Below are 17,171 nucleotides of genomic sequence, written 5' to 3'. Positions count from 1 at the left end.
TATCTCGACTTACTGGAAACCAAGCATCCTGTGTTATTGGAAGAGATTCCTTTGACTAAAAGGATGAGTATTTTCTTTCAGCTTAATGGGGCTCCTGCACATTCTAGTTATAGGTGACACATCATCTAAACCTAACATTCCCTAGGACATGGATTAGCGGAAAAGGGTCATATTTCTTGTTCTCCAAGGTCCCTGGACATTTCCCCTTTAGGTTTTTGCATGTGAGGATGAATGCAAAATGATGTCTACACAGAAAAAGTAAACATAAGAGATCAATTGAGAATTTTTATTATCAATAGTGATGCCCTCATAAAAGAACATCAAAACCACCTCAGAAGAGCTACATATGGTGTTGCTAAGAGAGTCAGAAAGTGCATTGAAGTCGCAAATGGAAATGTGAAAACCATCTCTTCATTTTGTCTTTGCTTAACACTTTAGTATTTGTTTGGGTTATATTCTAGCAGTTGTATCTCTGTATCCAATAAAAATTGGAGAAATATTATACGGAACTGTTTATTGAAATTAGTCTATACTGTCATCTCCTAAAATTGTTACTATTCCTCCTAAAAAGCCCTGTACATTAAAATCTCTGTTAGAAAGTGCAGAAGGGTATCAGTAATGCAAAACTCAATAAAGAAGAGAACTATAGAAAATTAACATTGGAAAAGGCATGCTGAAATAAGGAGAAGGAATTTCATAAATAGGAGAAAGTGATTACCCATAAAGAAATGACAGTGTGGAGCACTACAAAACACAGAGAAAAAAAGAGAATAAATATAGTAAGTAACACAACAATAAAGACAACTGGAAATAGAAAGATGAAAGCAGAAGCACGTGACACAAGGTAGAGCCATTCATTTCATTAATTTGTTGAAAATGGCCTATTAAGAAAATAGTATTCAAAACTAAAACTTAATGTCAAGGAAAGACTGAGGAACTACGTATTTATGAGAACAAAAGCATCTTCAGTGATGAATCTGTGGCATTTATGGCACAGAGTGCCCTATCTTTGGCACCTTCCTTCTTTGGACTAGTTGTTCTTGTTTGAACTTTCAGTGCGCAGATGTGTAACAACCATTCTTTGTTATAAGTATGAGTGACCAATAAATGTGTATTCATTATTAAGTGTGTTGTCTCTCATTTAATCTTCTGTGATAGCCACAGTGGTGACCCCGACACCGTCGACATCTCATCCAGTGTTATTTGTGCTGGTTTTGTCATTCACTCACATTGCATGCTGAACTGCATTGTTTATGCCACAATGGATCTACCTGTGACTTTCAGTGCAAGTGTAATGGGCCCCATCAACTCTGCTGCTTGTGGCCATGAGTGGACAAGTGTACATCCTTTGAACTTGGTTAAAAGTGAAAAGTTATATACACCTGGCCACACCGGTGGTCACCTAATCTTTCCTGGTTCAATACGGCCACTGTCTAATGTGGCAGCACAACAACAGATGCAACATGGACAGTGTGCACTGCCTGACCACAACATGGAGGACTTTGCAGTTAAAGACATTGCGGTTTATCCTTCATGTATATTGTTCCCTTTGGGACAGCTTGATGTGCCAGCAAATTTCTGGGACTGTGAATCGAACATTTCTATGCATCGGGTAGCACATTCTCATTCATCATTTATATAATGTTGCATGCCATTTCGGCAACGCCGGTTGCCTCGACCACGACAGTATCCGCGAACATCACACTGTGGTTGCACCACGACAGCCTTCCACTTGCTTTCATAACAATGCTGGCCATTCTGCCCACACTGGTTACCAGGTCCACTGCCCCATAGCTCCACCATGACTCCCCCCCACCCACTGCTCCAATGGCACCAGCTGTTTTGTCCGTGCTGTGTTCTTCATCAGGTTTGCTGATTGGACACACCTTGCCAGCTTACACACCCGCTGCCTCCTCCGCCCCCTCCATATTGTGTGCTGCATGTGGCCACTGCCCCACCCAGACCTCGGGCGACACACAGTTCACCACTACCGCACTTCCGGTGTTGGAGGCGTCCTGCTCTGCCTGTGCTGACTCAACATGTGTAACAGTCAGGCTCCCTATGGTACCTGCATTGCAGAAAGACAACCCAAAAACTTGGTTGGCCTTAGTGCACCACCTCCTGAACATCCATGGCATTTCCGACGATGGCGCCCATTTTGTCTGCCTGATGAGCCATCTTCACGCACATACAGACCTCATCACCGACTTTCTCCTCTCACCACCTGCCTCGCACAAATATTTGATGGCCAAATCAGTGTTATCAAGCACCTTTCCTGACCTCCGGCAGAGGCTATCCATCACGTTATTCATGAGGAGCATCTTGATGACCGCACCCCTTCGCAGCTTTGGCGGCATCTACTGTGCTTTAATTGATGGCCACGCATTGCCTGATGCCACTCTTTGGACATTGTGAATGGTCAAATTTCCTTCGAATCTGAAGCTTCATCTACTATCTCACGTTGCTGGCCCACTCAAGGTTCGATTATGCATGGCAGATTAGGCTTACGCCAGCATTCATCACCAACACCACCTGTCATGAATGACATCTCCACCATCCTCAGTTGGCACACCTGTCCCTCTGGTTCTGCACCCTGTCAGCAGAGGTCAGCACGATCACCTCAGCTGCCCATCAGGAGCTGCCACCTAATGGCGTTGGTACTGCCAGCGGGCTCCTGACCTTGCCTGAGCAGCAGCGCGATCGGCTGCTGGTCCGGCCGCAGTCAGCCGCAACTTCCGCCCGCAGCGCATCGGTCCGCCAACCGACCTACCCGCTGTGCTGGTTCCACACTACTTATGGGGACACTGCTCGCAACTGTCATGTGCCCTGCACCTACCCCAAAGGAGATTAGTGGGCACGTTTAGGCGCCACGTCCTGCCACGTAATTTCGCAGAGCCTATCTTCTGATGCTGCACCACCCACTTCAGTGATGCAACGCCTTTATGCCACAGATATCTCAACAGGCATCCGCTTTATTGTTGACACTGGCGCTGACATCAGCATCATCTCGGCCAAGCACACTGTCGACATGCTATCCACCTCTACCATCACCTTGATTGCCATCAAACATTCTCCCACTGCAGTCCACGGCTCAGTCAAGATGTCACTTCACCTCTCACTGGTTCACATCTTCCCTTGGACTTTACATGCTGCTGATGTGGATGAACCTGTGATCAGGTTGGATTTTCTATACCATTACGAACTTTCACTAGACCTGCAGGCCGCCTTGCTCCGCCACGCATCTGGCTCTACAGTTCCACGCACATCTGAGTTTATCGCGACTTCACCCTCTGCCTCCTTGGCTACATTTATCATATGTGCTTGCCTGGTTGAGGGTATAACCACACGGCTCCCTGATCTGTTATACATGCGCTCCCAGATCGACCAACTCCGCTCCCAGAACGATGACTTACATGCCTGCATCACGGCGGCCTCCGCTGAATTGTCACATGCACGGTACACCATACATTGCCTATCTGCAGCCCCACAGCGAGGCAGCCCAGTGCACACCCCTACACAGTCTTCTCACCAACCTGCTCCAGTGTCAAGCACTCCACTGCCTGCTGTGTTTTTCGCATCGCTGCAGTCGAATTTCCAAGAAGCGCCTGTATGCACGTCTTCCGACTCTTCGTGCTGCTTCACTCCTGCATCACGCCTTCCATCGCTGACTGCAGCTGACACCCCATCTACATGGTCCCGGTTCATCAAGGTCAGTGAACCAATGTTGCCTGTGGATACCGTCTTGACCCCTCGTATTGACTTCCCTACGCGATTATCGGTCATCAGTAATGGCACTTGTCATACGATTCGCACCACTGATGGCCCATCTGTTAGTTTTAAGGCCAGGCACCTTAATGCTTCCAAACTTCTGCGTGCAAAGGAGATCGATCAGGATCTGTTGGCTTCGGCCATCCTCTGCCCCTCCAATAGCAACTGGTCTTCCCCCATTCACCTTGTTCCCAAAAAGGACAGCACCTTACGCATGTGTGGGGACTACAGGTCCCTTAATGCCCGCAGCATTATTGATAACTACCCCATTCCACATATCCAAGAGTTCACGCAGTTGCATCATGTTCTACCTTTTTCTCCGTATTAGATGTTCCAAAGCATATCACCAGACTCCTATGCTTCCACCAGATATTCTGAAGACGGTCATCCTCACACCCTTCGGCCTATTTGATACTGTTACATGCCTTATGGATTGAAAAATGCAGCACAGACATGGCAGTGGTTCATTGATTCCATTTTTCTCCCTCTGCCTTTTGCCTATGATTACTTAGTCGATATCCTTACCTTTCCTTCCTTTGCTGAGGAGCATCAAGTTCACCTCCATTCAATACATTTGGCCCTCGCTGCCAATTGGGTGGTGATCAACCATGATAAATCTCAACTGTGTTCCACAAACGTTACCTTCCTCGGCCATTCCGTCTCTGCCAATGGCCTCTGACCAACGAATTCTTGTGTCGAAATCATATTTAAACTTCCTCTGTCGGAGGATTATGCTCAGCTTCAAAATTTTCTGAGTATGTCAAACTTTTACCACCGCCATATTCCTCAAGCTGCCTCCATCCAAATGGCCTTCAGAGATGCTCTCCCCGCCAAGAACATCACTGGAAAACAGAAGTTGGAGTGGACCCAACCTATGCTCAATGCTTTTGGTAAACTTAAAACTGCCCTAGCCAAAGCTGTCACACTCGCCCACCCTGACACCTGACGCCCATGTCTCTATCATGACTGATGTCAGTGACTCAGCTGTGGGCACTGTTTTACAGCAGCACACTGCCGACTCCACCCAACCTCTCTGCTTCTTTTCCAAGAAACTGACTAACAGCCAGTGCAGATGGTCAGAATTTGACCGTGAGTTACTCGCAGTGTATAAGGCGATTAAACATTTTTCGTAGTGACATCGAGGGGCGACCCTTCATGATCTATACTGATCACAAGCCACTCTATTTGTAATCCTGATAAAGACCTGCCGCCCAGGTGTTTGCGCCATATGGACTACATCTGTCAGCAATCTTCCGATGCACGCTATATCCGTGGCACAGAGAACCTTTCCTGCATCTGCATGCTAACTGCACCACTTGACCTGGAGGAACTCGCCCGACTGCAAGCTGATGATGATGATGATACAATATACAGCAACTTAGATCAGACAACAGCTCATCGCTCTCTGTCCAACCCCATATACTACCTGGTTCGGCAATCCCTGTCCTCTGTGACACCTCTATGGGCACATTTTGCCCCCTGGTCCCTGCTGCCCTTAATCACAGCATCTTTACCACCTTGCATGGCTTAGCTCAGCCTAGGACATGGGCCACGACGCAGCTGGTTACTGAGCGCTTTGTCAGGCCTGGTGTGAAGCACGACTATTGCACTTGGAGCCGTGCAGGCATTTCATGCCAGCACAGCAAGGTCGGCAGGCACACCCCACCTCCTTTGGGCAAGTTTTACGTCCTGAAGGGGCACTTCTGGCACGTCCATATCGATGTTTGGTCCCCTTCCTCTGTCCAAGGGCTACAGATATATCTTATCGGTCATTGACTGTGTGACCCATGGGTTGAGGCGATTCCTCTTACTGACACCACAGCCGAGATTGTCGCCCATTCCTTCATCTCGGTGTAGTTTACTCGCTTCAGCCGCCCCCTATCTCTCACCACCAACCAGGGACGCTAATTTTAGTTCACCCTCTTCGCATGACTCTGCAAACTCTGTGGCGTCGCCAAGTTTGGTACCACAGCTTACCAACCACAGACAAACGGCCTCGTCTAGCACTGGCACAGCACACTCAAGGGCAACCTAAGGTGCCACGGGGGGCTATTGTTGGAAACCCTCCGTGGGTCCTCCTGGGTATTCACTTGCCGAGGTTCTGTACAGTGAGCTTATCCTTCTCCCCACCGAGTTTGTCAAGGATTCATCTTCCGCCGCATCCAAGGATCTCCCCACCCTGGTTCCACAGGGACCTAGCTATGTGCGACTTTGTTATGCTGACGGACGACACTGTGCAGGCAGCCCTTCAGCTGCTATATTTGGGCCCTCACCATGTACTATGTCGCAGTACCAACACATTCGTCATTCACCTCCATGGATGGCCACAGACAGTCTCAGTTAATAGACTTAAGCCGGCGTGGTCTCTCAACGACGACATCCTCCTGATGGAGCCGTCCTGCCTTCGGCCGATTCATCTCCGCGCGCCGTCACCTCTCATGTGCAGCCATTGGAACCACTGGGCTGCAGCCCCACCAACACTGCTGACCCAAATTCCCATGCCGGCTGCTGCCTACACCTGTTGCTTTGGCACCAAGCTTACGACTTCATTTCATGAGCCTTCTCTCCGCCATGCTCTGCACTACCAGGGGATGGGGGCTCTGTGGTGTCTCTGGCACAGAGTGCCCTATCTTTGGCACCTTCCTTCTTTGGACTAGCTGTTCTTGTGTGAACTTTTGGCACACAGATGTATAACAGCCATTCTTTGTTATATGTACAAGTGACCAATAAATGTGTATGGAATATTAAGTGTGTTATCCCTCAGCGAATCTTCCGTGATAACTACAAATCTAAGGAGGATGAGTGCAGAGTTTTTTAAATCACGAAAGGCTGAGCAACATGTACATCTGACGTCTTTCCATCCTTCTCTCATTATAGGAAGTGTTATCTCTAATCCTCACTGTTTTATGAATAGCTGAAGAGCTGCTACCACCTTTTATATCCACATGTAGAACTTTCACTACAAACCTCTTTAGCCACTCTTTTCTACAAATTATCTGAGTACCTAGATTCAGGGGTTGAAAAATTCTGTTAGTTACATGGCAAGTAGAAGTGTCTGTTATAAATCTACATGACAAGTAGTAAGGTACTGTAAATAAGACTCAGTACTTACAGATGTAGGAAATATTTTCTTTGAAACATACCATTATAATGGAGTAAATATCAAGTCACTAATAGTAGATAAAAAGCAGCTACATAGTAAAACTTAAGAGGCAGCAACTTTTGTCAAAGTAACAGCTTTATTACCTATTTAATTTGTTAAATTTAGATTGTATAACTGTGAATAGCACCAAGCAGTAGAAAAGGAATAGATTTTTGGTAATATGGTACAAAGAGTAAGTTTTTATTATTTCTGTTCTTTTATTCATGTATACTCCAACTCATTCCACATTGCTGATGTTTTTCCATTTTGATGGGATCTATAAACACAATGAATGAATAAATGAATGTATGAGTGAATGTAAAGAATGAATCTTTACAAATCCTTAAAAGTGTAATATTGTATGTTGTTTCTTTGTCAACAATTTCTATTTGGTTTCCTTTGGAAAAAAGCTTTCATCTGCCATGCACAAAGTAATTTTTTTGCTGCTTTGGTATGTTATTTTGCTGTTTCTCTTTCTGGCGTTGCCACCAGAGCACGTAAATCAGAAAGATGTGACTCTTTTGACGGTATGAGAATAATAATTAATACCTGTTGAGAGCATTCTCCAGAATGACATACAGCTGGATAATGTTACATGTAATGGATTTTAGTCCTGAAATAAGCTGTCAGAATGAAATATGTTTGAGTTTTAGTGACTTAAAAATAGAGGCCCATAACCACAGCAAAAAGATATATATTACTGTGATGCTAGTTGACACCACTAATGTTTGATCTGCAGGATATGTAGTGAATTTAATTAAAATCCATGAATGCAATAAGACCCAAAGACTGGTGTACTGATTAACATGGATTTTAGTTCTGGACCATTTCAAATACTTATGGTTAGCTGCATAGCAATTTCTGGATTAAACATAGTTTCTTGCAATATAGGGAAACAGTTGTATTCAAGGAGCAAATTTCTGTACTAAAAAAGCCTATAACATGACTAAGTGTGACGAATTACTTTTTGATAACAAAGGCAACCTGTTTTAAATGAATGCATAATGGCCTAAAGCAAAGAAAAATATGAATATCAACAATATCTGAAACAGAAGAGTGTTACTGAAATAGTAAGATAAACAGGACTGTCTAATGCAAAAACAAAAAAACTTGCTTCAGTTTCCAACTTTCATAGATTTTAAACAGTTTGGGGGGTGGGGGTAGCAAAAAGGAGAGAAGCAAAAATCTGTGGCTGGAATAGAAAGCTGCATAATGCTGTAGCAGGAACAGGGAAGGGGATTGGGTGAAGAACAATGATTAACAAAGGCTGAGGCCAGGAGGGTCATGGGAAGATAAGATATATTGCAGGGAGAAATCACACCTGCACACCTGCGCAATTCAGAGAAGCTGGAGTAGGTAGGAAGGACTCATTAAAATGAAGAATGTTGTGTTGGGCAGCATGCTCAGCAACTAGGTGATCCAGTTGTTTCCAGGCCACAGTTTGTTGAAAGGTAGCCCAGCCTTTTGTGGGATAGGTGATGCTTGTGACCAGACTTGAGTAAGTGGTGGTGGGAGGACATATCGGACAGGTCTTCATCTAGGTGTGTTGCAGAGAAACAAGCCATGAGGCAAGAAGTTGGGAGTAGGGGTTGTGTAGGGATAAATGAGGATACTGTGTAGGTTCGGTGGGCCATGGAATACCACTTTTGAGGTATGGGAAGGACAGTGGGTAGGATATTCCTCATTTCAGGACACTACGAGAGGCAGGCAAAACACTGGCAGAGAATGTGATTCAGTTGCTCCAGTTCTGGGTGGAACTGAGTCATGAAGAAAATGCTCCTCTGTGGACTACTCCACTGTTCCTCCCCCTACCCCTCCCTCTTTCCTGCTTGGGCTTCGGCAACCAGAGAGAGCGATTTTGTGTGTGTGTGTGTGTGTGTGTGTGTGTGTGTTTGTCGAATTCAGAAGAAGGCTGCCTTTCAGATATTGTGAGGAGCAATCTGTCCTTTTTGTAAGATAGTCATTATTCCATCCTGGATTTTCCATTGTTTGATTTTGTTTTATATTATTATTATTGTTATTACCATTATTATTCAAAATTGTTCTTAAGACAGTGTCTGAACATCAATGTTACATGAATAATCATTGTTTTCTTGCTGCCTTCTCTTACTCTTCCAAAAATCTCTTCATTCTTTGACTCTGTCCCTGTTTCCTTTGTTCTGTCCATATTTTCCCTGTTTCCTTCCTTTCTTTTACATTAAATTTCATGTTCATAATTTTATTTCTGTATATATCTCTTTTATTTATCATTTCCCTACTGATGCAAGCATGTTTTAAATCTCCTATTTTTTTTAAGTCAATTGCTTCTTCGGTTGAGCTGTTAACTACATCAAAAATAGCCTTTGTGAGTATGGTGTTGTTTATTCTACATATGTGTCCATAGAATGTTAATCAGAGTTTTCTGATCATGTCTGTGAGTCTGTCTGTGTCTTTGTATAATTCTTTGGTTGATACAAGAGCGGATCAAATATAAATGGGATTTTATTTTTTATTTAAATTCAAATATTGAAAAACTCAAGGCAATTATAATTTATTTTTCCACGTAGTCTCCCGGTTTGGAAATGCATTTGTTCCAGCATATGGGCAGCTCTTTGATGCTCACATCATAAAACGAACTGGGTCATGTCACCAGCCAGTTGCGCATGAAGTCTTCCACACTCACGTCATCTTCAAATCGTTGCCCTCCTAGGGCTTCTTTAAGCAGTCCGAATAAATGGATATCACAGGGTGATAAGTCTGGCCTCTAAAGAGGATGATCAAGTGTAGTCCAGTGCATTTCCTGTAGCTTGGATACAGTTAGAGTTGCGGTATGGGGTCACATTGTGGAGGAGGATGACCTGTTGAATCAGATGATCTCGTCTTTTGCGATGATATGCAACTCTCTCCTTGTTCAACAGTTTGCAGTAGTAAACAGCACTGATTGTGTGTAGCTCATGCAAAAAATCAATCAGCGAAATGCCTCACTGATCGAAAAAAATGGTTGAAAGAACCATGCCAGCTGACAGTCGAGTCTTACTTTTTGCTGGTGCTGCCTACCCTTTCCTCTCTCACTCCTTACTGGCCTGTTTGGATTCTGGAGAGTTGTGGTGAACCCATATTTCATTGCAGGTGCTGATTCAACTCAAAAATGCAGCACCTTCTTACGCAAAACCTTGCTGTAAGCTTCTGACAGAACTCCAAACATCTCAACTTCAGATTTTTGGTCAAAAGATTAGGGACCCATCTGGAACACACTTTACAGAACTGTGGGTCATTTGTGATGATTGCTTGACAGCTCCCATAACTGATTCTGACTTTTTGTGCAGTTTCTGATACTATTGTCCCTCGATTGTCATCAACAATGTCTTTAACCGCGCGTATGTCTTTGTCTGCAATGCTGGTCCGAGGATGGTGATCATGCTGCCAATTTTCCAAACGTTCTTGTCCTTCCTTGAACTTTTTATGCCAGGCAAATAAACGCATCCTTGATAATGTTTTATCACTGAACTGTGCAGTCAATCTTTGGCAAATTTCTGCCACTGTAACTCCTTGATGAACAACAAATTTGATAATTATGCATTGCGCAATGGAGGGATGCACCTGTTGCTCAGACCTTGTGAGCATTACTGATGAAACAGCGGGAAATACATAGCAGTATGCTCTACTCACTTCTATTGGTCCTGCCTAAGCACGGGGCCAGTCCTACCAACTGCTGATGTTCAGGAACAAAAATCCCCTTTATATTTGACCCCCCACCCCCTCATATTTTCATCTGCATACCATTTCTGTGTACTACGCCAAATTTTTTTGTATGGAATTTTTTTTGCCTGAGTTTGGCCTGACTTGATATGATTCTTATATTGTTGTGCATCTATGTGAGTTTGTCTTCCCTAAAGTTTGTCTTCCCAAAAGCTTTCATCGTCTTGTGGTGTCCTTCTATTGTTATAATTTGTCAGTGCACATGCTCTGATGATTGAGTATCTTTTGTTTCCTGATTTAAAGGTTATTGTGGAGGTGCTTTTGATACTGAATTGAAATCTGTGACTGATTTCTGTACTGCATATCCTGTGCCAAACACTATTGGTGTTGTTCCTCTGATGGCAGATTTTCATTGTAAATCCTGCAGTTTTCTGAGCTGAAGTGGTTTTTGTCTGTGAAATGTGCATCTTGTATTGTGAGGATTTTGATGTAATTTTTCTAGTGCAACCATAAACTGTTAAAGCTTGCCTAGTTTGACCAGAGTGTTTGTGTTACAAGGAGGTTTTGAGAAGTTCTGACTCTTCTCCCTGTTTTTATTCTAACTATAGTGAATTCATTTAATAACTATTTGAGATTCTAAGCTACTATGGTTCTTCTCTAAGGCAGATATTTTTATGATAGTGATACACTCTATAGGTAACTGTAACTCTCAGTATCTGAAAAAGGATTCGTTAATGCAAAATCGAAATAAATGCAGTGTTTGAATGTTTATCCATCAAGAAGATAATGAAATACTATGGTGAATATATTAAATTGCACATTATTTGTTTGCTTATTTCTTAGTGGGCTTTCTTCCACAGGGAAGTAAAAGGGAAAGCATATAAAGCCCTCGTAAAGGAAAAGAAAGAAGCAGAAAAAGAATATCAAGCAGCTGTTCAGCAAGGCCAGTCTGCAGGACACATTGCAGTGAGGTGAGTTATGGCATTACAACTGATCTTTGCAACCTCGGTGCTGTGTTAATTAATTTTAATAGTTTTTGAGCATGAACACTATGAAAAACTTTTAATATAAAAATTTTAAATGATATATTACTCTTTGTGCATTTTGCTGGGTGACATACGTTATGTTACATTCTGCAGTCTATCAGATCCACGCACAGGACGTGTGTTTCATAACTTTGTCTATCGATCTAGATGGATAAAGGTATATATATGATACAGTCTTTACAGGCACTGCCAATTATGTGGGATTCAGAGGAGAAATTTAACGGTTTTCCTGTCGATGAGACTGGTGACATGCCCGAGAAGTTGAATATTGGGCAATAGTTTTTTGTGTTCATGGAGAAACAATGTTCACAGAAAAAACATGGGTTTGTTGGTAATTTTTTTGTTGTTGTTCAGTATTACAGTTTGTAAGAAGAAGATTAATAAATAGTTCTTCATGAGAATTGGAACTGTTTTTCCTACAGATTATGGGGTCTCATCCGGTGTCAGCTGAATGAGTGATGATGGTCTTTACATGCATTGTCAATGATGTGGGATTCAGAGAGGAAATTTAAGGGTTTTCCTGCCGACAAGACTGGTGACATGCCAGAGAAGTTGCAATGGCATACTGATGTATAATTGTGTTGATTTTGGATCTACAACAAGGATTCACATTTTAATGACAATTAACTGCAGCAGGAAGCAAGGAGAAATTTTAAACATCATGAAATGAGAAATAGGCGATGAAAAAAAATCTAAAAATGGCAATGTTTGATGAAATCATAAAAGTAAATGAAAATATAATCTCTGCACCAGTTAAAACCATTAAATCTCTACATAAGTTAATTTTTGGAACAGTTTCAGATGACAGAATAATTTAGAAATGCTTGAGAGATTTTTTTGGTTTCACTCTTCAATCAATGGCTGATCAGGTTGAAGCTAAGAACTCATTCATTGAAGCATCACATTCAGAAGCAGAGCTGGAACAATATGCAATATACTGTGTATAGATGATGGGCCAAAAAATGTAATAACTACTGGAATTGTGTTATCAGGTACCCAACCCTGACAAACTTGCAGTGAAAATTAATGGCAACATGGTATATGAAGAGGATGGTGATGATGATGATTATGAAGATGATGATTCAATAAAAATGGGAAGAGGTAAAAGATTATGTTTGCTCAAAAAAAGAAAAGAAAAAGATCTCAATTTAAATATAGCTGATGAAACCAAAACATGATTCTCACCACATTCATAAGATCAATATAAATTTTCTCCATCATTTTGTGATTTTGAAAGTGATTTTAAGCCATTTAGGGGCAGTAATGGATATCCAGTTAAAACATGGACCATGGACTTTGAGGGAACAACATTTTTAAGGGGTTGGAGCCAATTCCAAATGCTTGTTTTCACAAAAAAGTCATTTGTAGGTTTGGCTAAGTTTTTTATTCATGGTGAGAGATGTCTTACATTGTGGACTACACTAAAGAAAGCTTTTCAGGATGAATTCAACATGAAAACAAGTGCTGCAGATATCCATAAACGAAAGAAGAAACTGGAAGAGTCTATTCAAGAATATTTTCTCATAATGAAGGAAACTGTCAGCCATGCTGATAATGATAACAACTTGTTATTTCAGTATGTGACTGATGGGATAGTATTAACAATTGAAAATTTAAAAATACACATAAGGAACCTAAAGCTTAAGGTGCTAAATGACTGTGGCAGTCAGTTTATTATGACAAGATGTTTATGAGATTATGAATGCTACACATTTGCAAGAAACAGATGTAGTCTTAACAGAATTTGGGAAAAACTTCCTCTCTCCACAAAGATATTTTACATGCATTATTGAGACTGATGATGTGAAAATTGAAACAGAAATTTATGTTGTTCTCTAGAGACATTATGAATTTAGAAATGGTAGATGAGAATGATCTTCTAGACCAAACTGAAGTTTTAATAAAGAGGGCAGAGTTACTCTTAGGAAGCCAGAAGGGAAAGTTCATCTCACGTGTATCCATGTAGCAGACAAATCAGAACTAGAGATTGAAATCTCTTACACCCCAACAAATATAAAGTCCACTGACGCCAAAATGAAGATTATTGTGAGAGAAGAGCAACCAATATACAGCTGGAACAGAAGATTGTCATCAACAGATAAAGAAATTCTTGACTACCAGGCCCAGATGTGACTTTATCACGAAATAATAGAACCAAGTTCATCTGAATACATGAACTAGGTTGTAGTTGTTAAAAAAAAAAAAAAAAAAAGGGTCCATAAACCTAACCAACCAGGGTGCCCCATTGTAGCCAGTTACTGTGACCCACTGAGAGAATCTTTGCTCTCATAGACCAACACCTTCAACCTGTTACCCAGAACCTACCCTTCTATATAAAAGATACCAACCATGTCCTCCACCGGCTCTCCACTGTTCCTGCCCCTTTACCACATGCTGAGCTGTTCATCACTAATGATGACACCTCCCTTTACACTAACATTACTAATGCCCATGGTCTTACAACTATTGAACACTACCTTTCCCAATGCCTGACGGATTCCAAATCAACAACCTCCTTCCTCTTCGTCATGACCAACTACATCCTCATCCACAATACTTCTCCTTTGAAAGCATTACCAACAAACAAATCCGGGGTATGGCTATGGGCATCCACATGGCACCATCCTATGCCAACCTATTCATGGGCCATCTAGAGGAATCCTTACTAAAAACCCAGAATCTTAAACCCCTCACCTGTTTCAGATTCATTGATGTCATCTTTGCAATCTGGATTGAAGGTGAGGACATCCCGTCCACATTCCTCCAGAACCTCAGCAACTCCTCCCCCAACTGCTTCACCTGGTCCTAGTCAACCCAACAAGCCACCTTCCTAGATGTTGACCCCCACCTCAAAGATGGCTACATCAGTGCCTGTGTCCATTTCAAATGTACTAACCACCAGCAATACCACCACTTCAACAGCTGCCTCTCTCCATACTAAGAAGTCCCTTCCATACAGCCTAGCCAACTGTGGTCATCACATCTGAAGTGATAAGCAGTCCCTCTCAAAATATACTGAAGGTCTCACTGAAACCTTCACAGACTGTTATTATCCTCCCAACCTTGTACGAAAACAAATATCCCATGCCTTATCTTTCCAGTCTTCCACCACTTCTCAGAGTCCCACTGTCCAGCCACAGAAGAGCATTCCCCTTGTAATTCAGTACCACCCAGGACTGTAGCATCTGAATTTCATTTTCCATCAGAGATTCAGCTACCTCTCATAGTGCCCTGAAATGAGGTATGTCCTGCCTGCTATCCTTCCCACTCCTCCCACAGTGGTATTCCACCATCCACCAAACGTACACAATATACTCATCCATCCTTACACAACCCCTGTGCCCAATCCCTTATCTCATGGCTCACATCCCTGTAATAGACCTAGATGCAATAGCTGTCCCATACATCCTCCCATCACCACCTACTCCAGTCCAGTCACAAACATCACCTGTCCCATCAAAGGCTGGGCTACCTGTCAAACCAGGCATGTGATCTACAAGCTAAGCTGCGACAACACTGCCACATTCTTTGTGGACATGACAACCAGCAAGCTATCTGCCTGCACGAATGGCCATCAACAAACTGTGGCCAAGAAACAAGGGAACCACCCTGTTGCTGAACATGACATCCTTCATTTCAATGACTGCTTCACAGCCTGTGCTATATGGCTCCTTCCCACCAACACCAGCTTTTCTGAATTGCACAGGTGGGAACTTTCCATGCTATACATCCTACTTTCCTGTAGCTCTCCTGGCCTCAGCTTTCGTTAGTCACTGTCCTCACCCATCCAGCCCCCTCCCTGTTCCCATTCTAGCACTACACAATCGTCCACCATCACACTCTGTCTTTTTACTTCTCTCCTTTACCGTCACCTCCCCCCCTCCCTCCCCACCTCTCCCCTGCCCACCCTCTACCCTGCAACATTTCACTGCACCCCTGACCATACTATCCCTCACCCTCCTCACCCCAGCCTCATTCTTACCCCCACCAGAAAGAGATGACAGAGAGTTATCAACAGATGTAAAAGTAACTTCAAGTGTACTCCAGGAAAATGTGTTGCTGTTCATGTTGTATATTAATGAGCTGGCAGAGACTATTAATAGTAACCTCAGACTTCTTGCATATGATGCAGTTACTCATCTTGAACTACAATCTGAAAAGAAGCTGTGCATATATTCTGTCAGATTGTGATTTAATTTCAAAGTGGTGCATGGATTGGCAACTTTCTGTAAATGTTTAGAAATTTGAAATTGTACACTTTTCAAAATGTAAAATATGAATGAATAGTAACTGGGATCAGGCAAATCATAGAAATACTTGGGTGTAACAAATTATAGCGACATGTAATGGAATGATACATTCACACAGTTGTTTTCTCATATGACACATTTCCATTTTTACGTTAAGTTTAATTTGTACGTGATTTTTATTGGTAAGTTAATCCAAATACATCACATGAAGTAAACCAAAGGTGCATTATTAGAACAATAACAAAATATTATGAACTTAAAATTGGAGCACAATATACGGGTCCAAGAATATAGCTATTAATCAATAACCTAATTCTACTAACTCCTTTTTCAATTTTCCAATCAAAAAATATCACTGCAAATATCTTCACAGTAAGCTTAGCAATACTGAGAATTCCTGGATAGAACAGTATGTAAAATAAGGGAAGCTTTGCCTCTTTTTATAATAGAAAGCACACACATTCACACACACAGTCATCTAGACACCCAGATGCACACTACCATGCAGCCACCACTTTGTGTGTGTGTGTGTGTGTGTGTGTGTGTGTGTGTGTGTGTGTGTGTGTGTAAGTGTGTGTGTGTGTTTGTGTGCGTGTGTGTGTGCGCGCACGCACCCATGCACAAGTTTTTTTTTTTTTTTTTTTTTTTTTTAATAATGTACCACAGTTACAAGTGTGGGCTCATTATAAAAGATTTAGTAATAGATACCCATATTCTATTGTTATCACTCTTAACCACAATTAAATCTGGTAATTTACAAAGAGTTATTAACCATTAGTATTATTAGTGTATGTTTAAATATCAGTCTTAATGTTTGAAGATAAAACTATTTAAGAATTTCAGAAAACAACTAAGTACATGATAGCTAAAAATTACAGTATTGTATTTTAATTTATTTTATTAAGGGGCAGTCAAACAAAAACCAAACACCTGCCACAACAGGACCATGGGCTAGTTCCATTCAAAATTAATCACCACTCACATAAGACATTTATCCCATTGGGAGATGAACAAGTCAGTTCCTGTTTGATAGAATGCAATTGGCCCCAGATGGATCCATAACAACACCCAGTCTTGCACTTCCTTGTAAAACTCAAAACAATTGTCTATGTATGTCTTTCTTCAAGTCACTAAAGATGTAAAAGTCACGTGGTGAAAGATCCAGGCTGTACAGAGCATGTTGCAGTGTTACCCAACCAAATAACTGAAGCATAGATTTTGTCCAATTGGTAGTAAGGGGGCAGATGTTCTCATGCAATAGTGGGTGGGTGTTGTGCAACAGTATAA

At 42.1% G+C, this 17,171-nt stretch overlaps 1 protein-coding gene across 1 annotated transcript in view; it reads left to right on the top strand.

The window, feature by feature from the left end:
* LOC124775894 (inter-alpha-trypsin inhibitor heavy chain H4-like) overlaps window positions 1-17,171 on the top strand; it is a 148,114-nt gene that overhangs the window by 74,631 nt on the left and 56,312 nt on the right. Inside the window, exon 3 of the mRNA XM_047250732.1 lies at window positions 11,449-11,559. Within this exon, the coding sequence (XP_047106688.1) occupies window positions 11,449-11,559 (111 nt within the window). The remainder of the gene's footprint in view (window positions 1-11,448; window positions 11,560-17,171) is intronic.

The sequence above is a fragment of the Schistocerca piceifrons genome, chromosome 1, assembly GCF_021461385.2.
Source record: "Schistocerca piceifrons isolate TAMUIC-IGC-003096 chromosome 1, iqSchPice1.1, whole genome shotgun sequence".
NCBI lineage: Eukaryota > Metazoa > Arthropoda > Insecta > Orthoptera > Acrididae > Schistocerca > Schistocerca piceifrons.
This window is presented reverse-complemented; position numbering and strand designations above follow the sequence as displayed.